Source organism: Oncorhynchus clarkii, chromosome 12 (genome assembly GCF_045791955.1).
Source record: "Oncorhynchus clarkii lewisi isolate Uvic-CL-2024 chromosome 12, UVic_Ocla_1.0, whole genome shotgun sequence".
In the NCBI taxonomy this organism is placed as follows: Eukaryota; Metazoa; Chordata; class Actinopteri; order Salmoniformes; family Salmonidae; genus Oncorhynchus; species Oncorhynchus clarkii.
In genome coordinates, this window is record NC_092158.1 from 83,922,115 (window position 1) to 83,949,338 (window position 27,224).

General features: G+C 43.0%; 1 protein-coding gene across 1 annotated transcript in view; it reads left to right on the plus strand.

The window, feature by feature from the left end:
* Nucleotides 1-27,224, plus strand: part of LOC139421523 (acid-sensing ion channel 2-like) — a 179,648-nt gene that overhangs the window by 139,121 nt on the left and 13,303 nt on the right. Inside the window, exons 2-5 of the mRNA XM_071172502.1 lie at nucleotides 1,841-1,991; nucleotides 15,871-15,998; nucleotides 23,654-23,804; nucleotides 25,043-25,099. Coding sequence (XP_071028603.1) covers nucleotides 1,841-1,991; nucleotides 15,871-15,998; nucleotides 23,654-23,804; nucleotides 25,043-25,099 — 487 coding nt within the window. The remainder of the gene's footprint in view (nucleotides 1-1,840; nucleotides 1,992-15,870; nucleotides 15,999-23,653; nucleotides 23,805-25,042; nucleotides 25,100-27,224) is intronic.

The window sequence follows — 27,224 nt, forward strand, 5'->3', positions numbered from 1 at the left end:
TTCCCTTCTTTGTGCGGCATTGGAAAATCTCCCTTGTCTTTGCGGTTGAATCTGTGTTTGAAATTCACTGCTCAACTGAGGGACCTTGCGGACAATTGTATGTGTGGGGTACAGAGATGAGGTAGTCATTCAAAAATCATATTAAACACTATTATTGCACACAGAGTGAGTACAACGTATTATGTGACTTGTTAACTTGTTAAGCAAATTTGTACTCCTGAACTTATTTAGGATTGCCATAACAAAGGGGTTGAATACTTATTGACATTTCAGCTTTTCATTTTTAATTACTTAGTAAACATTTTTAATTACTTAGTTAACATTACGTAGTAAACATTCCACTAAGACATTATGTGGTATTGTGTGTGGGCCAGTGAAACAAAATCTCAATGTAACCATTTTAAATTCAGGCTGTAACACAACAAAATGAGGGAAAAGTCAAGGGGTGTGAATACTTTCTGAAGGCACTGTAACTGTAACCATTCTGAGCTCCCAGAACCACACTGATCCCAGACCAGAACATAGAAGGGCAGATAGGCCACCACTGCTTCTATCCAATAAGAAGGCTTGGAGTGTGTGACCTTGTTGATGATGTTCAAACAACATTCTATTCCTCAGTCCTTCTCTGATTGGTGAGGGAAAGGAAGGTGGGCTGAGGGTTGTTATGGTGATTATTATCCATGAGCAGGGACCTCCCAACACCCATCTAATTTACATGTGTGTATCTTTTACACACCTGTCTCTAAATAAGCTGCACTGATTCTGCATTTTACGCCAGTCTATTATTCATATAAACCTCAAAGTCGCTATCTAGCAAAGTGGTGTGACATATAACTGTGCCCATTTGTTTGATTGAATGAGAGGCAAAAGTTCAGTTTTTACCTAGAAAAATCTGAGCTTTCCCTATGCATTCCTTCTCATAATGGCATCTCAACAGTTTTCCTTGAACTGTTAACAATGTACTGAAAATGGGGATGGCGAATGCAGGTTTTTCCTCCCATGAACTCCATGCCACTAATGGCAGAGTGAGCACCGCTTTTAAGTGATTACAGGATAAAGTGCCCATGCTTTTTTCAATTCTCTGCCACTACTTTCCTTTAAGGCCTAATCTGGCCCTACTTTACCCAATATAGGAGCTGAAAAGTGCTTTCCCCACCTGACCGGAGCAGAGTGGAGCTGCAGAAAGCCTGTTATTAGCTGTTCTACAGAGAGTGAGGGCTCCACAGCCTGTAATGCTTCTGCTCATCCAGCCACTTGAAGGGAGAGAGAACAACAGCCACATGCTCCATTACACTGAAATGATAGGATTTGTCTCCAATGTGGCCCATTGCCCTGCCATAAAGTGTATCCCCGTAAACACATTTTTAAAAGGCACAAGGTGCCTCTTCCAATTTTTGGTAATCATAGGAGAATGTTAGAAGGTTGTTGTGTGCCATTGGGATTGATCATGGATTTATATCAAGGGCAAACAAGGGACTAATCAACATTTTGTGTTCCTCGTCTCCACATGAATCCTTAATACTTTACTTTTGTTACCGGCTCTGTTGTTGTCATTTGAATTTGCCTGTAGGGTGTTACAATCATTATCATATCTAGTTCAGCCTGCTGATTTCTTAATGTATTTAGAAGGCTATAAGGACAGTTCTTCCCTAAACCGCCTTAGGGAATGTCATGGTACCAGTTTATGAGTAGTTAATGTATCAGTCCACCTCCTGATGCCCACCAGCCTGTGTACATAACAAGTTCAGTACTAACCTTCTCTCTCTCTCTCTCTCTCTCTCTCTCTCTCTCTCTCTCTCTCTCTCTCTCTCTCTCTCTCTCTCTCTCTCTCTCTCTGCAGGTGTTCACCAGGTATGGGAAGTGTTACATGTTCAACGCAGCGGAGGAGGGGAAGACGCTGCGGACCACCATGAAGGGAGGGACGGGGAACGGCCTGGAGATTATGCTGGACATCCAGCAGGACGAGTACCTACCTGTGTGGGGCGACACAGGTAGGCCCAACTACACCATACCTGACCCTCTCCATCCAAGTCACAATGTATCCATGTAGAGGGTGTTCAATCTGACTGTGTGGAGTTGATGACTGGTGTCCCCCAAGGTTATATTCTATGTCCTGTGCTTTTCACCATTTATATAAATTCTGCCCAAAATGTATTAACTTGCTGTCAAGTCAGGATGTGATTTTTCTTTCAGATTTGGAAGCGATGCCATTCCTTTATCAGTTTCCTCACGATTTGTTGTTCATAGTGGAAGAAGCCATGTGAGTTGTTCAGATAGTCTTGTGTAGGAGGGATCTTGCTGCCTGACATGTTAGCTGCCCAATGAGCCTCATTGAAAGCCTTGCTCACGTCTCAACCTGCGTGGAAGTGAAGACAGGGGAGTTGTTGAAGCAAAGCATCAAGCCGAATCATGGGCCCTCTAGCAGATAGACTATATTTATTATCCATATATAGAACATGTATCATGCTGTTTATTTCCCCCGATCAATTCTCCACATGTTCTTCTAAGATTAGCAGTGGGACACATAGGCTTCTCCTCAGCTGTCCCTTCACATCACTGGTGTGTTTAAGTCTGTTGTGATAAGGCAGAGGCTAAGTCGCTATACAGAGGGGCACCTAGCAGCACAGTGAGAGTGTAGACCTCTTTGTAGAGTCTCCTACTGGGATGGAGGGCCCTGGATGGTGCCCTTGTTTATCCCTCTGTGCCTGTACGGATTAATTAGCACACAACCAGCTGGCTCAGTCCTGTCAGCAGATAACAGGGGGCTCAGAACTTCCTCCTCACAGCTTCCTCCTCACTACTTCCACCTCAGAGAAGCAGGGCCTCAGTGCCTTTAGAGACCATTGGCTCCTAAGCAGAGGCACCGGACACACCGGGCACACCAGACAAACCGGACACAACGGACATACCGGACATATTAGACACACTGGACACACGGAACAGGGCTCCTACCTCAGCCTTTCTATTATTTTTCTCCCTCCCTATTTCTCTCCACCCCTCCTCTCACCCTCTTCTCTCTCTCCACCCTCCTCTCACCCTCTCCTCTCTGTCTGCCTGGCAAAGGCCTGCAGTCAATCAGAGCTGCATCATCTCCATGGTCAGGTTTGTGGCTAACTGTGTCCTGGGAGCTTTAGAGGCTAGAGAGGCAGCTTGTTTTACTGCCATACTGTCATGTCTGGACTCACAGGAGTTAGTTTGTAGTACATAGGAAGTGGACAGTATCAGGATAGAACCATGGAGGAAGAGGGGGTGTTGACATTTGGCATGGGATGTTTATTGATCTGAAGAAGGGAACTCTTGTATTTTTGGTTCCTATTTTACTGTCAGCTAGGGGTAGTCAAAATCCACAGTTTCCTGGGCCCAGTTTTTAAAAAGTTATCGATCTAGATTTTTCCTATTGGATAGGATTAAATGCATAGAAATGGAATGAATAGAATTGGCCCCATTCAAGTCAATGTTTTGTCTGTTCAATTAATTATATTTCTATGCATTTAATCCTATCCGATAGATCAAAATCCAGATAATAATAAAAAAACTGGGCCGTGTTCTTCATCTAGATTGGATGAGCATCAACAGGAGCACAGTGCAGATGTAGGATCTTAATTTGAGCCAGTTTTCTACAGCGGGAAAATGATCTTGCAGCAACAGAAAAAGCAAAGTATTATGTGGATTATAATTAATTGACTTCTTTGTGGGGGTTGATACATTTTTTTGTGAGGGCAAATCAAGTCTGACATTTTAAAGTGGAAATTGGCAACTTTAGAAGCCTTTTTAAACATTGAATATACTAAAAGTTTACATTTCCTACTGTGCAACAAAAGAGTGATCAAATGAAGATCCTACATCTGTAGTGTAAAGTCATTCTTGTCTTTTTCATTTATATTAATTAGACTAGATAGATTTTTAAAAATTATGACAGCAATCACTTTATTAGTCATTAACGTACACAACCCAACCCGTTTGCTATTACACTTAACTACAGATGTGCTATCTTAATTTGATCACCAGCGTAGGTGTGTGCGGTGTTTTAGAAATAGATATGCAGTTGCCTAGATACACTGCAACTCACATTGGCATCAGGATTGCTCGGTGGAAGAAATAATGAGAGCTTCAGATTGTCTCATTTCCTCTCATGCATTAGCTGTCTTCGAGGGGCTGATCTCTCAAGTGCATCTTAAATATTTTCAGGGTTGTCAAGAAGAATTCAATGACGACTTGTCAAGTGATTAGGACCTCATCAAAGTCATTTTCTCCAACCATTTACTTTTACAAACATTTGAATAACTTTCATGTGAATTTAAAGAGAGATTTGCTGCAGGCGCAGTGCTAACCTCCAGCTCCACTTCTCCACGGTGTGTCTGATGAAACTCATTGGCTTCACCCCAAATGGCACCCTATTCCCTGTACAGTGCACTACTTTGGGCCCTGCTCAAAAGTAGTGCACGATAAAGGGAATCGGGTGCCGTTTGGTGCCATTGCACTTGACCTCTGGCTTCTCCAATACCACACACTTTGTTATTGTTCACTGTCCTCAGACAGGAACACGTAACATATGGAAAGTATGCACATAGCTGCTATTGATTTCGACCTAAGGTTTTGCCCAGGGTGCATAATACAGTATCAACACTTACTACAACCACCTTTCACAGTATTAACAGGCTTCCTCTGTTGTTTCCAATCAATGTATTCCTTTTTTCGCTGTACTTTCTTAAGTCCCTATCGAACACAATGCGATCTTGGCCGTGTTTGTGTGGGATGTTGTATGGATTGTCCCTGTCTGCAAGAGAGGTCAACTGAAGTTCAGATTAGAAAGTGGAAGAGCCAGGCGAGTTTTCTCACTCTTCTCTTGATCTGAAGACTTGTTATCTCATTCTGCCGTTGGGTTAACTACTGAATTTTTTGCAGGAGTGGGGAGTTAAACACTTAGCTTAGATAGTAGCTACTAACAATTGGATACCAGGAAATTTGGGAGAAAAAGGGGTAAAATTCAACAAAAAATAATATATATATATATATATATATATATATATATATATATATATAAACGCAACATTTAAAGTGTTTTTTTTACCTTTACCTTTAAGAACAAATTCTTATTTGAACACAGTTAAGAACAAATTCTTATTTGAACACAGTTAAGAACAAATTGTTATTTACAATGATGACAACCTCCTGCGGGGACGGGGGCTGGGTTTAAAAATATAAAATAAAAATATAGAACAAAACACACATCACAACACTATTTATTTTTATAAATTTTATTTAACTAGGCAAGTCAGTTAAGAACAAATTCTTATTTACAATAACGGCCTACACCGGCCAAACCCGGACAACGCTGGGCCAATTGTGCACCGCCCTAATGGGACTCCCAATCACAGCCGGTTGTGGTACAGCCTGGATTCAAACCAGGGTGTCTGTAGTGATGCCTCAAGCACTGCAATTCAGTGCCTTAGACCACTGCACCACTCGGGAGCCACTACATAAAGAGAGACCTAAGACCATTTCATGTTGTGTTGCTACAGCATGGTAGCAACACAACATGACAACAACATGGTAGCAACACAACATGGCAGCAGCACAACATGGAGCAGCACAAAACACGGTACAAACATTATTGGGCACAGACAACAGCACAAAGGGCAAGAAGGTAGAGACAACAATACATCACACAAAGCAGCTACAACTGTCAGTAAGACTGTCCATGATTGAGTCTATGAATGAAGAGATAGAGATAAAACGGTCCAGTTTGAGTGTTTGTTGCAGCTTGTTCCAGTCGCTAGCTGCAGCGAACTGAAAAGACAAGCGACCTATGGATGTGTGTGCTTTGGGGACCTTTAACAGAATGTTCCTGGCTGAAAGGGTGTTGTATGTGGAGGATTTATTTACATCCCTGTTAGTGGGCATTTCTCCTTTGCCGAGATAATCCATCCTCCTGACAGGTGTGGCATATCAAGAAGCTGATTAAACAGCATGATCATTGCACAGGTGCACCTTGTACAGGGGACAATAAAAGGCCACTCTAAAATGTGCAGTTTTGTCACTCAACACAATACCACTGATGTCCAACCAGCCTCACAACTGCAGACCCTGTGTAACCATGCCAGCCCAGGACCTCTACATCCGGCTTCTTCACCAGCGGGATCACCTGAGACCAGCCACCCAGACTGCTGATGAAACTGTGGGTTTGCACAACCGAAGACATTCTGCAAAAACTGTCAGAAACTGTCTCAGGGAAGCTCATTTGCCTGCTTGTCATCCTAACCAGGGTCTTGACCTGACTGCAGTTTGGCATCGTAACTGACTTCAGTGGTAAATGCTCACCTTCGATGGCCACTGGCACACTGGAGAAGTGTGCTCTTCACGGATGAATCCCGGTTTCAACTGTACCGGGCAGATGGCAGACGTCTGCCATCTGCCCGGTATATGGCGTTGTGTGGGTAAGCAGGTTGCTGATGTCAACGTTGTGAACAGAGTGCATCATGGTGGCAGTGGGGTTATGTTATGGGCAGGCATAAGCTACAGACAATGAACACAATTGCATTTTATCGATGGATTGAATGCACAGAGATACTGTGAGGAGATCCTGAGGCCCATTGTCGTGCCATTCATCCGCCGCCATCATCACATGTTTCAGCATGATAATGCACAGCCCCATGTTGCAAGGATCTGTACACAATTCCACCACTACCAAATCTGTTCCAAAGTATTCCCACGCATAGAGAGGGTACACAACATTGCTCTTTCCATGATATAAACTGACCAGGTGAATCCAGGTGAAAGGGTTTATATCATGGAAAGAGCAATGTTGTGTACCCTCTCTATGCGTGGGAATACTTTGGAACAGATTTGGTAGTGGTGGGATGCTGGAAATAGCTGAGCCAATTGAAGTAGGTGACAGAGAGGAAGTGAACATTCACTTTCATTATTTTAAAGGTGGGATAATGAGCTGCCTGGGGATATTCTATAATATCCCTCAGAACAATTTCAACTTAATCCTGTTATATAAGCAAAACCTTCACCTAAGATCTACTTGGCTACTTTCATAGCACATTATGAATTACAAAGGCGAGTGTTTCCCTTTGTTAGTACATATAAACAACCCATCTTAATGCTTTGATGCTTAGATAGCTCTACATGACTCCTGGTACAGTTGAGGTCGGAAATTTACATACACCTTAGCCAAATACATTTAAACTCAGTTTTTCACAATTCCTGACATTTAATCCTAGTAAAAATTCCCTGTCTTAGGTCAGTTAGGATCACCACTTTATTTTAAGAAATGTCAGAATAATAGTAGAGAGAATGATTTATATCAGCTTTTATTTCTTTCATCACATTCCCAGTGGGTCAGAAGTTTACATACACTCAATTAGTATTTGGTAGCATTGCCTTTAAATTGTTTGACTTGGGTCAAACGTCTCAGGTAGCCTTCCACAAGCATCCCACAATAAGTTGGGTGAATTTTGGCAGGTCAGGTTTGTAGGCCTCCTTGCTCACACACACTTTTTCAGTTCTGCCCACTGTCATGACATTGCCCTCTTTGGGTACAGCGAGCACTATTCCCCCTCCCCCTGCACCATCCCCCTCTCTCTGTCTTTCCTACATCCAGGCTGCTGCGACCTAAGATCACATGTTAAATCCACTTCAATCAGTGTAGATGAAGGGGAGGAGACGGGTTAAATAATGATTTTTAAGACTTGAGACAATTGAGACATGTATTGTTATTGTATATGTGGACCTTTCAGAGGGTGAATGGACAAGACAACATATTTAGGTGCCTTAGAACGGGTTATGGTAGTAGGTGCCAGGCGGACCGGTTTGAGGTGCCAGGCGGACCGGTTTGAGGTGCCAGGCGGACCGGTTTGAGGTGCCAGGCGGACCGGTTTGAGGTGCCAGGCGGACCGGTTTGAGGTGCCAGGCGGACCGGTTTGAGGTGCCAGGTGGACCGGTTTGAGTGTGTCAAGAAATACAGCCCTGCTGGGTTTTTCATGCTCAACAGTTTCCCGTGTGTATCAAGAATGGTCCACCACCCAAAGGACATCCAGCCAACTTGTCACAACTGTGGGAAGCATTGGAGTCAACGTGGGCCAGCATCCCTGTGGAACGCTTTCGACACCTTGTAGAGTCCATGCCCTGACGAATTGTGACTGTTCTGAGGGCAAAAGTGGGTGCAACTCAATATTAGGAAGGTGTTCCTAATGCTCTGTACACTCAGTGTATGTGATCGTATACAGCCTCATAGTGATTGAGTTAACATTGATACACACACTCTCATGACTCCATCCTGACTCCCATCTGAAGCGTTGGATACTGTAGGAGAGTATAGATTAGCCACGGCCTTCATTTGTAACCATGAAAGAGAAGTCCTTGACTTTGATTTCTCTCTCATCTTTTCACAGACAAGCCAGGACAAATTTCTCCACCTCTTTCTCTCTCTATAACGCTCCATCCCTTTCTCGCTCCATGTTCTTTCTCCCCATTCCCTCATGCTGCTATATCTTTCTCCTTCTGTCCTCCCTTTGTTTTCCCTTTCTCTCTCCGTCTCTTCGATTTGATTCTGATTCTCCATTGAGTTGTTTAGACTCTGATTCCTCATTGAGTTGTTCAGATTCTGATTCCCTATTGAGTTGTTTAGATTCTGAATCTCCATTGAGTTGTTTAGATTCTGTTTCCCCATTGAGTTGTTTAGATTCTGAATCTCCTTTGAGTTGTTTAGATTCTGATTCCCCATTGAGTTGTTTAGATTCTGATTCTCCATTGAGTTGTTTAGATTCTGATTCTCCATTGAGTTGTTTAGATTCTGATTCTCCATTGAGTTGTTTAGATTCTGATTCTCCATTGAGTTGTTTAGATTCTGAATCTCCATTGAGTTATTTAGATTTTCCCTTCAGAATGCCGCCAAATTTCATTGGATTCACAGCTAATGAACTTGAATCATTACCTTTGGTGTTCAGAGGATCCTCGGCAGTAATACCCCTCTCCCCGCTCTCTTTCTCTCTCTCTTCGTATCCTCTCTCCCTCTAACAACCTGCCATCATCATCTCAGATATCCACCATGTTAGAAAAAAGAGGAGAGTGGAACTTCAAACAGAACCTAACACATGTTGTAGTTCTAAGGACCCTTCTCTCTCTGCTCTGTCTTATTAATTCAGCACTCTCAGGCTTCTCAACAGACTCATGGTGCTGTGAGGCCTCCCGAACACAACATGAGTTTGTTTTTTCAACAACAGGTCAGACAGCGGGTATGATCCACACTGGAGTGGAAAATACTCCTCCGATGCCTTTTTAGTGTTATTTGGTGATAATACACATTGACTTGTGCAGGTGTGTGGAAACTTGACCATGAAACACCCCTGTTTACATGAATGTCCAAATGATCAATGTTACTCATCAAATGCAACATGGAACAACAGGCGTATTTCTAGAAGGAGGACAGTGTAGTGTTAAACTTGCTGCCTGATCAAACACAAGTGGCTGGCAGATTGGCTGGGTAGTGCGGTGGGGGTCCGCAGCTGTGGTGTATGGCAATTGGCAAATCCTCTGGCTGTGTGGGAGGTGTGTGAAGGATGGCGGGAGGGAGGGAGGTGTGTGAGGGGTGGAGGGAGGGAGGTGTGTGAGGGGTGGAGGGAGGGAGGTGTGTGACGGGTGGAGGGAGGGAGGTGTGTGAGGGGTGGAGGGAGGGAGGTGTGTGAGGGGTGGAGGGAGGGAGGTGTGTGAGAGGTGGAGGGAGGGAGGTGTGTGAGGTGTGGAGGGAGGGAGGTGTGTGAGGGGTGGCGGGAGGGAGGGAATGTAATGTCTGTGATGGAATAGCAGAAACAAGGTTGACCCCGGGCTATGTGGGAGACGTGAACCCTGGCAGCAGGGGCCCACACAAGATTAGATGTGACTGTTCTTATTTGATTTCATACACACATTCGTGGACACATACACACTATCTCGGTCTTTCTCTCTCTCTCTTTCTCACATACTCTCAGCCCGTTTTCTTCCTCTGCAACGACTGATTCTCTTATTCCCCTCTGCTCCGTGATTTCTCATTTCAGCCGGAGATGGAATCACAGCTGACACGCCCTGAGAGGAAGGCAAATGAAATACCATAGTCATTTATTTCAGAAGTCCCACTCAAATACATTACCTGTGGAAACGATGGTGATAAAAATGATGATGGCGGTACTGATGATGATTATTTCAATCACACTTTCTATCTGTCCATCTCATTCAGATCAAATCTGGTGATTGTGATTTGTTGTGTTCGTGATGGACTGTACAGTAAACTCACATAGCAGTGTGTGTTGATGCTCATATAATCCATGCCCTCCGTTCTCTCCCATCTAAATTAGTATTTCAAAAGGAATATACATTTTCCTCATAATGTACATGACACCACCATGATTACCCATCCATCCAACACGCCCCCATCTACATCGACGGGGCCGCAGTGGAGAGGGTCAAAAGCTTCAAGTTCCTCAGCGTGCACATCACTGAGGACCTGAAATGATCCCTCCACAGAGACAGTGTGGTGAAGAAGGCGCAACAGCACCTCTTCAACCTCAGGAGGCTAAAGAAATTCAACTTGGCCCTTAAGACCCTTACAGACTTCTACAGATGCACCATCGAGAGTATTCTGTTGGACTGTATCACCTCCTGGTACGGCAACTGCACCGCCCACAACCACAGTGCTCTCCAGAGGGTGGTGCGGTCACACTGTCTGACATCCATAACACCCGGTGTCACAGGAAGGCCAAGAAGATCATCAAGGACCTCAGCACCCCGAACCATGGCCTGTTCACTCCGCTACCATCTAGAAGGCGGAGGCAGTACAGGTGCATCAAAGCTGGCACAAGAGACTGAAAAACAGCTTCTATCGCCAGGCCATCAGACTGTTAAACATTCATCACTAGCCAACCTCCACCCAGTACCCTGCCCTGAACCTTAGACACAGTCACTAGTCCGCTACCACCCGGCACTCTGCCCTGAACCTCAGAGAATGCTCCCCAATGTACATAGTCATTGAACATTGGTCACTTTAATAATGTTTACATACTGTTTTACCCAATTCATATGTATATACTGTATTCTAGTCAAGGCTCATCCTATATAACACCTATTCTATTTTATTCGATTCATATACTGTCCATACTGTCTATTAGAGGTCGACCGATTAATCGGAATGGATGATTAATTAGGGCCGATTTCAAGTTTTCATAACAATTGGAAATTGGTATTTTTGGATGCCGATTTTGCCGATTTCTTTAAAATAAAAAAAATTACAACAAACAATTACAGTTAAGAACACATTCTTATTTTCAATGACGGCCTAGGAACGATGGGTTAACTGCCTTGTTCAGGGGCAGAACAACAGATTTTTACCTTGTCAGCTCAGGGATTCAACTAGTCCAACGCTCTAACCACCTGCCTCACGAGGAGCCTGCCTGTTACGGGAATGCAGTAAGAAGCCAAGTTAAAACCTCTTATGGAGCATGTGAATTTTTTCAGCTTTTTGTTAAAAATCGCGCAAAATTTCAACGTCCTGCTACTCATGCCAGGAATATAGTATATGCATATGATTAGTATGTGTGGATAGAAAACATTCTGAAGTTTCTAAAACTGGTTAAATCATGTCTGTGACTATAACAGAACGTGTGTAGCAGGCAAAACCCCAAGGAAAACTGTTCACAAATAATATCCCTCCGCCAGTCTCTGTATTGTCTATGGCAAGGGAAAATAGATAGGGCCCAGTTTACAGTTCCTACAGCTTCCACACGATGTCGCCAGGGAATTGGGTTGAAGTTAATCCTTGGTGAAATGAGAAATAGGCACTTCCTGTCATCGAGTACACCGGGGGAAGTTATGAAAGAGAGAATATGGACCATGATTTCAAGACTTGCTGCTATTGAATACAGATCGCCCCGTGATCAATTTGATCGATTATTAACGTTTACTAATACCTAAAGTTGGATTACAAAAGTAGTTTGAAGTGTTTTGTCAAAGTTTATAGGCAACTTTTTTAATTTTAAAAAATGGCGTTGCGTTTTGGAAAGCTGTTTTTTCCTGGATCAGACAGGCTTCATAAATGGACATTTTGGGTATACATGGACGGATTTAATCGAAAAAAAGACCCAATTGTGATGTTTATGGGACATATTGGAGTGCCAACAAAGAAGCTCGTCAAAGGTAATGAATGTTTTATATTTTATTTCTGCGTTTTGTGTAGCGCCGGCTACGCTAATTATTTTGTTTACGTCTCCTTCAGGTATTTCGGGGGGGTGCATGCTATCAGATAATAGCTTCTCATGCTTTCGCCGAAAAGCATTTTTAAAATCTGACATGTTGGCTAGATTCACAACGAGTGTAGCTTTAATTGAGTACCCTGCATGTGTGTTTTAATCAAAGTTTGAGTTTTATCGAGTACTATTAGTTGTCACTCTGAAATTTCCCCTGATGTTGATCCCTGTACAGAGGCCGCAGCCATAACAAGGTAAGTTGCTAGCTAGCATTAAACTTATCTTATAAAAGACAATCAATCATAATCACTAGTTTTGTGTGTGATATTACTAGTTTATCTAGTGTGTCCTGCATATAATCGATGCGGTGCGCATTCGCGAAAAAGGACTGTCGTTGCTCCAACGTGTACCTAACCATAAACATCAATACCTTTCTTAAAATAATGCACAGAAGTATATATTTTTAAACCTGCATATTTTGTTAAAATATATCCAGGTTAGCAGGCAATATTAACCAGGTAAAATGGTGTCACCTCTCTTGCGTTCATTGCACGCAGAGTCAGGGTATACGCAACAGTTTCGGCCGCCTGGCTCATTGCACACCAATTTGCCAGAATTTTACGTAATTATGACATAACATTGAAGGTTGTACAATGTAACAGCAATATTTAGATAAAATACGGAACGATTCCGTATTTTACTGAAAGAATAAACGTTTTGTTTTCGAAATGAGAGTTTCCGGATTCGACCATATTAATGACCTAGGGCTCGTATTTCTGTGTGTTATTATGTTATAATTAAGTCTATGATTTGATAGAGCAGTCTGACTGAGCGATGGTAGGCACCAGCAGGCTCGTAAGCTTTCATTCAAACAGCACTTTAGTGTGTTTGGCAGCAGCTCTTCGCAATTCTTCAAGCATTGCGCTGTTTATGACTTCAAGCCTATCAACTCCCGAAATTAGGCTGGTGTAACCAATGTGAAATGGATAGCTAGTTAGCGGGGTGCGCGCTAATAGCGTTTCAAACGTCACTCGCTCTGAGACTTGGAGTAGCTGTTCCCCTTGCTCTGCATGGGTAACGCTGCTTTGAGGGTGGCTGTTGTCGATGTGTTCCTGGTTCGAGTCCAGGTAGGAGCGAGGAGAGGGATGGAAGCTATACTGCTACACTGGCAATACTAAAGTGCCTATAAGAACATCCAACAGTCAAAGGTTAATGAAATACAAATGGTATAGAGAGAAATAGTCCTATAATTCCTATAATAACTACAACCTAAAACTTCTTACCTGTGAATATTGAAGACTCATGTTAAAAGGAACCACCAGCTTTCTGAGTTCTGAGCAAGGAACTTAAACATTAGCTTTCTAACATGGCGCATATTGCACTTTTACTTTCTTCTCCAACACTTTGTTTTTGCATTATTTAAACCAAATTGAACATGTTTCATTATTTATTTGAGACTAAATAGATTTTATTGATGTATTATATTAAGTTAAAATAAGTGTTCATTCAGTATTATTGTAATTGTCATTATTACTAATACAATTTTTAAAAATATTTTTGTAATTTTTTTAAATCGGCCGATTAATCGTTATCGGCTTTTTTTTTTGGTCCGCCAATAACCGGTATCGGAATCGACATTGAAAAATCATAATCGGTCGACCTCTACTGTCTATACACACCAATTATAAATATATATATGACCCCTGCTTATATATTTATATAGACAGTATGGATATTCATTTTATTTAATTGTATTCACTTTTTGAATTATGTGTGTATTGTTATTGTATTGCTAGATATTACTGTACTTTTGGAGCTAGAAACAGAAGTATTTCGCTGCACCTGCAAATCTGTCTACGCAACCAATAAACATTGATGTGGTTACTACATTATTTCACAGGTAGAGTAGAATAAGAAAAAGTGAACCGTCATATGTCTCCACCCAGAACAGACACAAGACATGCTGCTTTGGTGATTCAGTACTGGGACTTGCTTCCTGTCCTACAAGGCAGCCACACACACACACAGCACCTGTTTGATTTCCTGTTCCACACATTACCCCGTCCCCGTCCCAGACGTCACGGTGCGTTTCCTTTCTGAGTGCAGGTAGCTGTGTGATGGATGGCTGCTGGGTGATGCCGTGGTGGGCTTTGTGTTCTCTGTCACTTTAAAGAAGCTGGCAAACCCTGGGTGCCGTGCTCCCTCTGCTCAGTCTTTCACTGCTTTCATTGTTCCAGTCCAGCAGTCTGATTGAAGCTGCTGCCTGTCAAACATGGAGGAGGATGAGCGGCTTGATTGAATGCACAGCAACATAGCTGCCGGATGAGAAGACTGCGGAGAGAAAGTTATTGATTTGAATATAGCCTATTTTCCACCAAACTCTCGGCGTGTTTGTGTGAATGTGTGTGTGTGTGTGCCCGTGCATGTGTGAGTGTGTTAGCACGTCTGCCTGTGGGGAATTTGTGTGCGTGTCTGGATGATGTGTGTCTGGAAGAGGGTCTCTATGCTTTGGCGAATGTCTTCCTGCCTGTGTCCTTGTAAGTGTCACTGTGTGTGTGCGTGCATTGTGGCAGCCCAGGGGAGTCAGAGGTGAAACTCACAAAGTAAGACAGCGGGAGACCAATTTGTGGTGCTTTAAACAAGGTAGTTCTTTCATAAAAGTGGGGGAAAATGGGGAGGGGAGAAATACAACTGAAAAGCCTCTCAGGTAACTGGTGGGCCACTATGTCCGTCATGGCGGCTCCTCGGACCGCCTGTGTCAATGAACAAAACAAAATAGAGAGAGAGCGATGAGTCCGAGGTTTCAATCCTTTCTACTTGTGCCGGGTGGTGTGCTACCCGGGATTAGGTAATCATCCTTCGGGACAGAGAACAGAAAGAGAAAGATGAGTCAAACACTGCCTAGTATCTTCTTTGTCATTGGATCAAGGTGCTTATCATACTCACTCCGGCTCTTCTGAGGACTAGGCTGTCTGCCCGAGTGACTGCACCTCTACTTATACTCATTTGGGATAATGAGGGACAGGTGGGACCAATTCCAGGTGCCAATTGGTTGCCTGGACTGGGTAATATTGGTGTTGAATCATCAGCCTCAGTTGGTGCCTGTCCATGGTGCTGACTTGATCTCGCTAGCCCTCTGGAGCTGACCACGGTCCTGCTCCTGCCTTTGAAGCTCCCTGATGGCCCCCGGGTTGCCACAGTATGTGTGTGCGCTTGTGCATGTGTGTGACTGGCTGGGTAACAGCTCTTTCATGTGTATAGTTAAGAGACAGCCAGTGCTCCTCTATTTGATGTTGAGCCGAGGCAAATGGGCTGTCTTTCCACTGAGCGCATGTTATCCATATAGAGGAAGAAGGCAGGCAGGGAAGCATATGGCTCTCATTCACAGGCTCACCATTCATCTACTAAAGGTGATTCATAAAGGAATGTAACTGTCTTTGACTTTGTTCAAGTAATTGTGTGTATATTGGGTACTTTTAAGTCTTTTGTGTGTGTGTGTGTGTGTGTGTGTGTGTGTGTGTGTGTGTGTGTGTGTGTGTGTGTGTGTGTGTGTGTGTGTGTGTGTGTGTGTGTGTGTGTGTGTGTGTGTGTGTGTGTGTGAGATAGTAACTATTAATCTCCCTGTGTGTGTCTATGTTTTCCCCCACAGAGGAGACAGCGTTCGAGGCGGGAGTGCGGGTGCAGATCCACAGCCAGGCAGAGCCCCCGTTCGTCCACGAGCTGGGCTTTGGCGTTGCCCCGGGCTTTCAGACCTTTGTTGCCACTCAGGAGCAGAGGGTAGGTGCCCTTTGACCTAAGTTATTACTGTACACACTGAATAGGTCTGCTTCAATCTTCCTGACACTTTTCACTTTTAGATTTCAATTTCAACCTCCTGGAGCTTATCTCTCCGAGATTAAAAACGTGCACTTCTGATAAAGAACTTTCTATTCAAGTGTGTGTGGGGGTGTGTGTGTGTGTGTGTGTGTGTGTGTGTGTGTGTGTGTGTGTGTGTGTGTGTGTGTGTGTGTGTGTGTGTGTGTGTGTGTGTGTGTGTGTGTGTGTGTGTGTGTGTGTGTGTGTGTGTGTGTGTGTGTACATATACAGTTGAGGCAGGAAGATTACAATACATGGATGCCAGTTGTGATACAAGCCTTATCAAAACATAAAGGCCTATGGGCTAGGCTACACAAGGTGTGTGACTAGGATTTTTTTTATGTAGCTAAAAATGGCATTTTCTCTTGCCTTACACTGGGCATCATTCACAAGTGATAGTATATAATTCACAAGTGATAGGCTAATATTTTCACCCATCAGACTATTCTTGATTTAATCTTGTCTTTACATATACTAAATATTACACTACCGGTCAAAAGTTTTAGAATACCTACTCATTCAAGGGTTTTTCTTTATTTTTACTATTTTCTACATTGTAGAATAATAGTGAAGACATCAAAACTATGAAATAACACATATGGAATTACATAGTAACCAAAAAAGTGTTAAACATATCAAAATATATTTAATATTTGAAATTGTTCAATTAGCCACCCTTTGCCTTGATGACAGCTTTGCACACTCTTGGCATTCTCTCAACCAGCTTCACCTGGAATGCTTTTCCAACAGTCTTGAAGGAGTTCCCACATATGATGTTGGCTGCTTTTCCTTCAATCTGCGGTTCGACTCATCCCAAACCATCTTAATAGGGTTGAGGTCGGGGGATTGTGGACCCCAGGTCATCTGATGCAGCACTCCATCACTCTCCTTCTTGGTAAAATAGCCTTTACACAGCCGGTGTGTTGGGTCATTGTCCTGTTGAAAAACAAATGATAGTCCCACTAAGCCCAAACCAGATGGGATCGCGTATCGCTGCAGAATGCTGTGGTAGCCATGCTGGTTAAGTGTGCCTTGAATTCTAAATAAATCACAGACAGTGTCACCAGCAAAGCACCCCCACACCATAACACCTCCTCCTCCATGTTTTACGGTGGGAAATACACATGCGGAGATCATCCTTTCACCCACAAAGACACGGCGGTTGGAACCAAACCTTTCCAATTTTGACTCATCAGGCCAAAGGACAAATTTCCTCATGAGAGCCAGTTTCATCATAGCGCTTGATGGTTTTTGCGACTGCACTTGAAGAAACTTTAAAAGTTCTTGAAATGTTCCACATTGACTGACCTTCATGTCTTAAAGTAATGATGGACTGTCGTTTCTCTTTGCTTATTTGAGCTGTTCTTGCCATAATAAGGCCTTGGTCTTTTACCAAATAGGGCTATCTTCTGTATACCCCCCTACCTTGTCACAACACAACTGATTGTCTCAAATGCATTAAGAAGGAAAGACATTCCACAAATTAACTTTTAAGAAGGCATTCCAGGTGACTACCTCATAAATCTGGTTGAGAGAATGCCAAGAGTGTGCAAATCTGTCAGCAAGGCAAAGGGTGGCTATTTGAAGAATCTCAAATACCAAATATATTTTGATTTGCTTTACACTTTTTTTTTACACATGATTCCAAATGTGTTATTTCATAGTCTTGATGTCTTAAATATTATTCTACAATATAGAAAATAGTCAAAATAAAGAAAAACCCTTGAATGAGTAGGTATTGTCAAACTTTTGACTGGTAGTGTGTATGTGTGACATTTGTTTTGATTTAGAATGGACCAATATCATGCACTTCTCTCTCTCGAAACCGCTTTTCTTGTGGTTCATTTTCATGACAGCCAGGTAGGCTATACTCCTGTTGTAAAGATAATCAATGTGCTTAATATTAGGAAAGTTGAGAAGTAAATATAGTAGGCCTAGCCTTTAGAAAGCTGATGGGATCCTCCTCTTTTTAATCGAGGCCATCACCCTCTTTTCTCGTGCAATTGCATAGCCTATAGAAAGGTTGAGCAACATGAACTCATGGGCTCTCATGAAGTGTTTGATTAGATTTTCGATTACATTTGCATTGATGTCAGAGTGATTAGAGGGACAATAGAGTGCTGAGTACCAGGCAGTTAGTAAGTTTGGTAGGCTACTAATGACCATCAGCAGCATCAGAGCTTGGAGAAGCCTAATTACCGTGGAATTTGACTGCCTTCATGACTCGTGACCACCGGTGTGGCACTAATACGGTCACCACAACAGCCCTAGGTCTGACCTCTTATCTCTGTCCACTCCCTGACTGGGAGTATCTCTCTTTATCACTCTGTCTTTCTCTCTGTCTCTCTGTCTCTCTGTCTCTCTCTCTCCCGTCTTCTCTCTCCCACTCTCCTTCTCTGACCCTGGAGATGTTTTTATCTAAGTTGCCAGGGAGTTGGCTGGATTGCCCTTGTCTTAGCGGACAGATTCCTGTCACGATTCATCTATTTTTCCTCATACTTCAAATGGCTTATGTCTCCAGCATTTACATGAGATGCCTGTTCTGCAATTAAAATCCAATCAAATCAAAATCACATTTTATTTGTCACATGCGCCGAATACAACCGGTGTAGACCTTACAGTGAAATGCTTACCTACAAGCCTAACCAACATAGTAGTTTTAAGAAAATACCTACAAAAAAAGTAAGAGATCAGAATAACAAATAATTAAAGAGCAGCAGTAAATAACCGGGGTATCGGTACAGAGTCAATGTGCGGGGGCACCGGTGTCGAGGTAATTTAGGTAATATGTACATGTTGGTAGTGTTATTAAAGTGACTATGCACAGATAATAACAGAGAGTAGCAGCAGCGTAGAAGAGGGGGGGGGCGCAATACAAATAGTCTGGGTAGCCATGTGATTAGCTGTCTTATGGCTTGGGGATAGAAGCTGTTTAGTAACCTTTTGGACCTAGACTTGGCGTTCCGGTACCGCTTGCGCGTGCGGTAGCAGAGAGAACAGTCTATGACTAGGGTGGCTGGAGTCTTTGACAATTTTTAGGGCCTTCCTCTGACGCCGCCTGGTATAGAGGTCCTGGATGGCAGGAAGCTTGGCCCCGGTGATGTACTGAGCCGTACGCACTACCCTCTGTAGTGCCTTGCGGTCGGAGGCCGAGCAGTTGCCATACCAGGCAGTGGTGCTCTCGATGGTGCACCTGTAAAACCTTATGAGGATCTGAGGACCCATGCCAAATCTTTTCAATCTCCTGAGGGGGAATAGGTTTTGTCGTGCCCTCTTCATGACTGTCTTGGTGTTCTTGGACCAAGTTAGTTTGTTAGTGATGTGATTGCCAAGGAACTTGAAGCTCTCAACCTGCTCCACTACAGCCCAGTTGATGAGAATGGAGGCGTGCTCGGTCCTCCTTTTCCTGTAGTCCACAACCATGGACTGATAAAGCAGAAAACCTAGACAGTACCTTTAGAAAGTATTCCCACCCCTTGACTTTTTCCACATTTTGTTGTGTTACAACCTGAATTTAAAATGGATTCATATTGAGATTTTGTGTCACTGGCCTACACACAATACCTAAATGTTTTTTGAAATTTGTACAAATTAATTGAAAATTAAAAGCTGAAATGTCGAGTCAATAAGTACTTAACCCCTTTGTTATGGTATGCCTAAATAATCTGATGAGTTTTACAGTTTTGACTTAAATCTGCTTGAAAATCTATGTAAAGACCTGAAAATAGTTGTCTCTATGATCAACAACCAAAATGACAGAGCTTGGAGAATTTTTAAAAGAATAGTGGAGAAATGTTCCACAATTGAGGTGTTCTTCTCTCACAGCTGTAATCGCTGCCAAAGGTGCTTCTACAAAGTATTGACTGAGGGGTGTGAATACTTATGTAAATTGATATTTATGCATCCAATTTTCAATACATTTGCAAAGATGTCAAAAAACGATTTCATTTTGTCACTATGGTGTATTGTGTGTAGATGAGTAGGAGAAAAAAATCTATTGAATCCATTTTGAATTCAGGCTGTAACACAACAAAATCAGAAATAAGTCAAGGGGTATGAATACTTTCTGAAGGCACTGTACACATAAAGAAGAAACTGTACAATAAATGTATAATAAATTGTATAACTCCCATCATTTAAAAAAGGGCATGAAGAAGGAAGATCCAAAACATGTTCAGTCATTTCCAGAAACAACTCACATCCTGAAAAAGATTAGAGGAGGAAAAAGAAAGAAGAAGTCTGCCAGCGATAAGCATACAGAGAAGGTCTACTGTACAGCGGCAGACAGACAGGCAGGCAGGCAGGCAGGCAGGCAGGCAGGCAGACAGGCAGGCAGACAGACAGACAGACAGACAGACAGGCAGGCAGGCAGACAGGCAGGCAGGCAGGCAGACAGACAGGCAGACAGGCAGACAGACAGACAGACAGACAGACAGGCAGGCAGGCAGGCAGGCAGGCAGCCAGACAGACAGGGGACTCTGGAGGCCTCCAATCATGGTGTGGCCAGGCAGGCCCCATGGGCCGTAGAGCTCCCAGCAGTCTCAGCTCCATCTCAGCTCTGTCTGTGACTGGCTCTGTGTGACTGACTGGCACAACATCATCATCCTTCATCCTCCCTATTGCACCAGCACAGTGGGAAACACAGTAAATTTAGACACCAGCTAATTAACTCCGCTTTGCACTTTGAATTCAAAGATTCCCCAGACTTCCTACTGTGGCTTGGCCCTTGTTGTGTTCCTGCAGCGTGGCACAACTTTAGTTCCTGACTGAGCCAACCCAAGGAAATCTTGTGAGACGCCATGTAATGACCATGCTTATAATCAGGCTGAATATAGCCGATATGTCTTAATGATTAGCAGTACTGTGGGGACTTTGTAAAAGTACAATGGCTGCCTGTGGTCATTGGTGTGCAATTGTAATCAGATCCAACCAGACAGCTCAATTGTGAGGCGGAGCTGAAGTCATGCACTCAAATGAACTCGTATTATTACTTCCAGATTAAAGCCACTATAGGCACTTAATAATGCATGAACACAGACACACACACACACACACACTAGATTGCCTGTGTTCTTTAATAATCCTCTGTATTTTCTCATTATTTTAAGTGTTGGGGAGTTTTAAATATTAAAGTGTTCTTTGCTATGCTTTCCACAGAAGTCACAAGGGCATTCCCATGTCTGTAAATTACTGTTCTATTAAAGAGCCTGAGCCTCTCTCCCTCCTGTGTCTTCTGGATGGGTCTCAGTAATGTATTTTTGGTCTTGGCAACCTAGTGTCCACGGGAGAGGGATGAACTGATATACTATACTGTACTGGTTCGTTAATAAAACTCCAGACTCACAGCTCCGATTTTCAACAAAATCCTTAAAGTTAGCAAATCCATGTAGAGCTCCCAAAGCCTAATTCCAAATCTAGAGGCGACAACTTTAATTATGCCCCTTGTTGATTCAACTGTTGATCAGTTTCTAATATGCTTTGCTGACGTGCATCCCAATGGCAGAGTGTGTGGTCATTGATGAATAATGTGTGGGGAGGGGCAGAGAGGGTCCTGGCTGTCATTGGAGTGTATTTAATCAGGTCATCGGATCACCCCATAGTGATGATTTGATATTTGATTACAGCAGGATAATAGTGTTGTACATCAGCCACTCCAATTAGGACAAGAGGAAAGATTAGCAGAGGTATGAAGGTGATGGGAAAGGTGATGGACTGCCTCTCATCTTAATGAAATCGACAGTGCTGGGAAAGTCTATCTTCCTAGAAGTGATGAACAGCTGGCCTTTAGGGAATACTTTTTAATTGTGAATGTAGACCTACAGGAGCGTGGCCAGACCTACGGTATATGAGTGAGGCCAGGGCTAGTTTGAAATGTTTTGATTTGTCGTGTCGTGTTTCAATCGAGCTGTAGTGGAGCAGGTTGAGAGCTTCAAGTTCCTCGGTGTCCACATCAACAACAAACTAGAATAGTCCAAACACACCAAGACAGTCGTGAAAAGGGCACGACAAAGCCTATTCCCCTTCAGGAAACTAAAAAGATTTGGCATGGGTCCTGAGATCCTCAAAAGGTTTTACAGCTGCAAAATCGATAGCATCCTGACTGGTTGCATCACTGCCTGGTACGGCATTTGCTCGGCCTCTGACCGCAAGGTACTACAGATGGTATTGTGTACGGCCCAGTACATCACTGTGGCTAAGCTGCCTGCCATCCAGGACCTCTACACCAGGTGGTGTCAGAGGAAGGCCCAAAAAATGGTCAAAGACCCCAGCCACCCCAGTCATAGACTGTTCTCTCTACTACCGCATGGCAAGCGGTACCGGAGTGCCAAGTCTAGGACAAAAAGGCTTCTCAACAGTTTTTACCCCCAAGCCATAAGACTCCTGAACAGGTAATCAAATCTCTACCCGGACTATTTGCATTGTGTGCTCCCCCAACCCTCCCAAGCCCTCTTTTTACGCTGCTGCTACTCTCTGTTTTATTATATATGCATAGTCACTTTAACTATACATACTACCTCAATTGGGCCGACCACCCAGTGCTGCCGCACATTGTCTAACCGGGCTATGTGCATTGTGTCCCACCTACCACTCGCCAACCTCTCTTTTACGCTACTGCTACTCTCTGTTCATCATATATGCATAGTCACTTTAACCATATCTACATGGACAAACTTCCTCAATCAGCCTGACTAACCGGTGTCTGTATGTAGCCTCGCTACATTTATAGCCTTGCTACTGTATATAGCCTGTCTTTTTACTGTTGTTTTATTTCTTTACTTACCTATTGTTCACCTAACACCTTTTTTGCACTGTTGGTTAGAGCCTGTAAGTAAGCATTTCACTGTAAGGTCTACCTACACCTGTTGTATTCGGCGCACATGACAAATAAACTTTGATTTGATTTGAAAATCAACATCTCGCTTGCTGATATCGAGGGAATTCTGTGTTCGAGTTAACAACAGCAAACTAATCTGGATGCATGGATACAGTATCAGTCTCTGATTGGAGGGATTCTTCTCCAATGTTATCTGTGCTAACAGACATTCCACAGCCAAATCTGACCTGGCAGGATAAGGATTATTTTGGTCCAAGAACTGGTATTTGGCTGAGGAAACTGCATCTCCCACAATGCAGGGGGCGCTGGGTGATGGATGCTGAACGGAGAGTAGCGGAGCGGCTGGAGAGGGCCGCCTGCTTGCATGGCAGATGGGCGCTCACACAGCTCCTCCTGGTGTCCCTCTCTCCTCGTCTGCTGTTCCCGTCTCCAGAGCCATGGGGGTGGGGTGGGGGCGAGAGGGGGGAACATTTGGAGATTTTGTGTTCTTGGAACCTGTTGTGAGTTTTCACAGCGAGAGACTGTATCTGTGAATGTGTCCCACTCTGCCCAGTCTTTTGGCCAGACCTTCCTTTTGTTCCTCTGTCATCTAGCCTGCTGTGTTCTAGAGGGCCTTTTGGATCCTCTCTCTGATGGCTCTAAATCACAATAACACCATGACATCTCCCATGTGTCTATGGGAGTTTTAGACTTCAGCTGTCTCTCTGCTCAATCCCCCCACTGTGTCTCTCCTGTGTTGTAGCTGACCTACCTGCCTCCTCCGTGGGGAGAGTGTGAGTCCAAGGCCCTAGACTCTGGCTTCTTCCAGGTCTATAGTGTGACAGCTTGCAGGATCGACTGTGAGACACGCTACATCGTGGAAAACTGTAACTGCAGGATGGTGCACATGCCCGGTAAGAGCACACACTTTCTTTCCCCTTTTCACACTCAACAAAACATGTGGATAGAGTCTGTAATATAGCATTGTCTGGGCCATGGGCAAAACAAAAACAGTTATTTGGGCTATGGGCCATGTTTTTTCATCAAGGACTATTTGAAGACATAGAACAAGGTGAGGAAAGTTTATTAAAGGACCTACAGTAGTTGTTGTGGTTGATGTTGTGGTTGACATCTAAAGTCTGTGGTGGGTTTGAAAAGGTCAAAGAGCTGTAAGGTGTAAGGTCAAGATTTGTGTTGGTGTATTATAAAGCTTTCTGCTCCAAGGCTTGTCTATCACCTTGCTCCACACAAAGCTCTATTTCTCTCTCTCACACTCTCTTTAGGTGTGCTAGATTTTTGCATGTTGCGAGTCTCCTTGACTGCTTCCACAGTAGGGTTGCAAAGGGAGGTTATATTACTGGAAACGTTCACAGTTGACCATTAAACTATCAGAATTTTGGTGTCTTTCAAGGATTTTGTGTAATCTATCATAAATGATCTACTGTCCCTTTTGGGGACTCCAGATTATCCCAGGTGTTATCTATGGCCCTCTGTGTGGTCGTGTCACATGCAGAATATATGACATCATTAAATAAGATGATTTTAAAATATCAACAAAAACAAAATAAATATGACAAAGCTGTAAAACAGTATCATAAATATAAACCATCAATTTAGGGAATACCATTGGTGTTTAAAATGAGAGTTTCATCATAATACCCTTTATAATTTTTTTTACACACTTTAATCGATTTTACTATGTAAAATACAATATGTATTTGTTGTCAATGTTTTGGTGTCAAATTGGTGGCAGTTGTGAAGAAAAGTCAATAGTTGGAAGAGATGCAGAGTTAATTGAAAATAATGCTTAGATGTTTAGATGCTTTTTTTATGAATTAGGCTATTTTCTCTTGACCCATATGGTCTAGCTACTAGAAACTCATGGACAATATGGACACAGATTTATGTTATTCAACTATAAATTACCAAAGTTACGATAGATTGCCATAGATTTTCTGTTAATTACCCCAAATTACTGAAGACTCCGGTAACTTTAGTAAATCACTGATAGCTTTGTAACCATATTCCACAGAAATCTGAGCTGTTTACAGTTTGTTTTTCTCATCATTCATTCATTTCATAAATATATCTAGCAGGAAAGCTGAATCTGAACTTTCCTCCCCTTCCTTCTGTGCTCCTGCTGTCCTTCTAGGTGATTCTCCATTCTGTACCCCTGAACAGTACAAAGACTGTGCAGAGCCTGCCCTTGGTAAGTCCACGATATGAATGCACACAAACGCACACGCTTACATGTCTTTTTGTTGAAGGTACTACGCAGCGCACAGACCCCCTCGCGCATTCAACATCGTCAAGTTTCTTTGTAGGCCTATTTGGCAGGAAAACTGTGACGCCAGCTGTTTCGCCTATTGCCTGTTTCTGTTTCTGAGTCTTTAATTAAAGAATGTGAAAAAATGTTGTGTCTGTTTGCTGCTTTTTCATTAAATCATGCATAACTGTTCTTTATATGGCCTAAAATACATTTATTTAGGCTATAGCAGTGATCACCAACCGGTTGATCGCGATCAACTGGTCGACCTCCAAGGCATTCCTAGTCGATCACCAAACATTTCTGTAAAAAACCCAACAATAAAGTCTTCGTTCCTATTTTTTTTTTTGTTTCTCGCTGTTGGCGGTAGATACAGTTGATTCAGCAGCCCTAGCTCCGGGAAGGCAAAGTGTCCCCATTTTTTATCATTTCATGATTCTGAAGGTAGAACTCCACCTACCCAGCAGGCCCCAGAGAGCAAATCAAGTGCACCTATAAGCCTGTTTTTATGAGTAAGTACATTACATGTTTAAGATGCTATCCAGCACTGTCAACACTTTGTTCAACATTTTTATGAGCCATAAAATATACGTTCTCCCTACTTCCACTCACGCTATAACCAGCACTGCATCTGCAATAGATGAGCGTAGCAAAGTGTTCCGATAAACTTGCCTTGTTATTAAAAAAGACACAAGCTGGTAATAATATCTGGGAATACTTCACTTTCTCTGGTCATAGGAGTAACAACATGAATTGGTGCATGAGGCAGAAATAATGCCGTGTGAATTGAGTTTTTCCATCAGCTGAGGGAGGGAGAGAGAGAGGAGGGACGGTATTGTTGAGTTGAATGAGAGATAGCCTCACCGCTGTTCCCTCCCTCCCCTCAGACTGACTATCAGATGCTGGCCATCAGTCCAGTTAAAACATATATATATATATTATACTCACTCAGCTGTGCCTCAAAAGTAATCCAACAAATGATCCTGTACCAGTGTGATCATATACCATTTAAAAATATATATCATTTCAAAATTGGCAGGGCAATTCAAGCATAGCCAATATGCTGTGATAATGTATTGGGCCTATAGCCTACAGCACAAACCACATTGCTACAGCACAGTTTTAATTGGTTAATGTTGCATGGGCTTAAGTTTTTTAAGTCTGTCACGTTCCGACCTTAGTTCCTTTGTTATGTCTTTGTTTTAGTTTGGTCAGGGCGTGAGTTGGGTGGGTAGTCTATGTTCTTTTTTCTATGTTGTGTTTATGCATTTGGCCTGGTATGGTTCTCAATCAGAGGCAGGTGTCGTTAGGTGTCTCTGATTGAGAATCATACTTAGGTAGCCTTTTCCCACCTGGGTTTCGTGGGTGTTTATTTTCCGTGTCAGTGTTTGTTTCCACACGGAACTGTTTCGGTTTCATGTTGTCGTTTATTGTTTTGTTCAGTGTTCTTATTAAAAACCAAGATGAACACTTACCACGCTGTGTATTGGTTCGATCCTTGCTACTCCTCCTCAGAAGAGGAAGAGGAAAGCCGTTACACAAATATTCTGCTTAAAAAGATCTTGCACCACTACCCTCCTCATTCCTCATTCTTAGAGGAGGTCAGAGAAAGATACAGTGGAACCCGAATTTATCCTCTGGGTGCGTGGAAAAAATATCCAGCTGTATGAAGGCTACCCCTACAGACAGGAACGACAGACAGCAAATAAGTCCTTTTGGAAGTGCACCGAATATCACACTTTTGAAATGCCGACATCGCATAACCCTGAATGATGAGGTTACAGTGTCTGGATACCTGGTTCTTTCAGCTCCCGGAACATCAACCGGAGGACCGCCTGACATACTTTCAGGCAACATGGGTTGGGGAGAAAGTCGGACTCATTGGAAAAAAGCCAATGTTTCCCATATGTATGGCTTGTTTAACATAATAATGGCTTTATTATTATTTTTCTTACTATTGATGGCATCATGCTCAAGGCCAATAAAATTGTTGCTAATATGCTTCTACCTATTTATTTATTTTCTGAATGTTGGTGCTGCTACGATGCTGTCCTGCAAGACTTGGCAA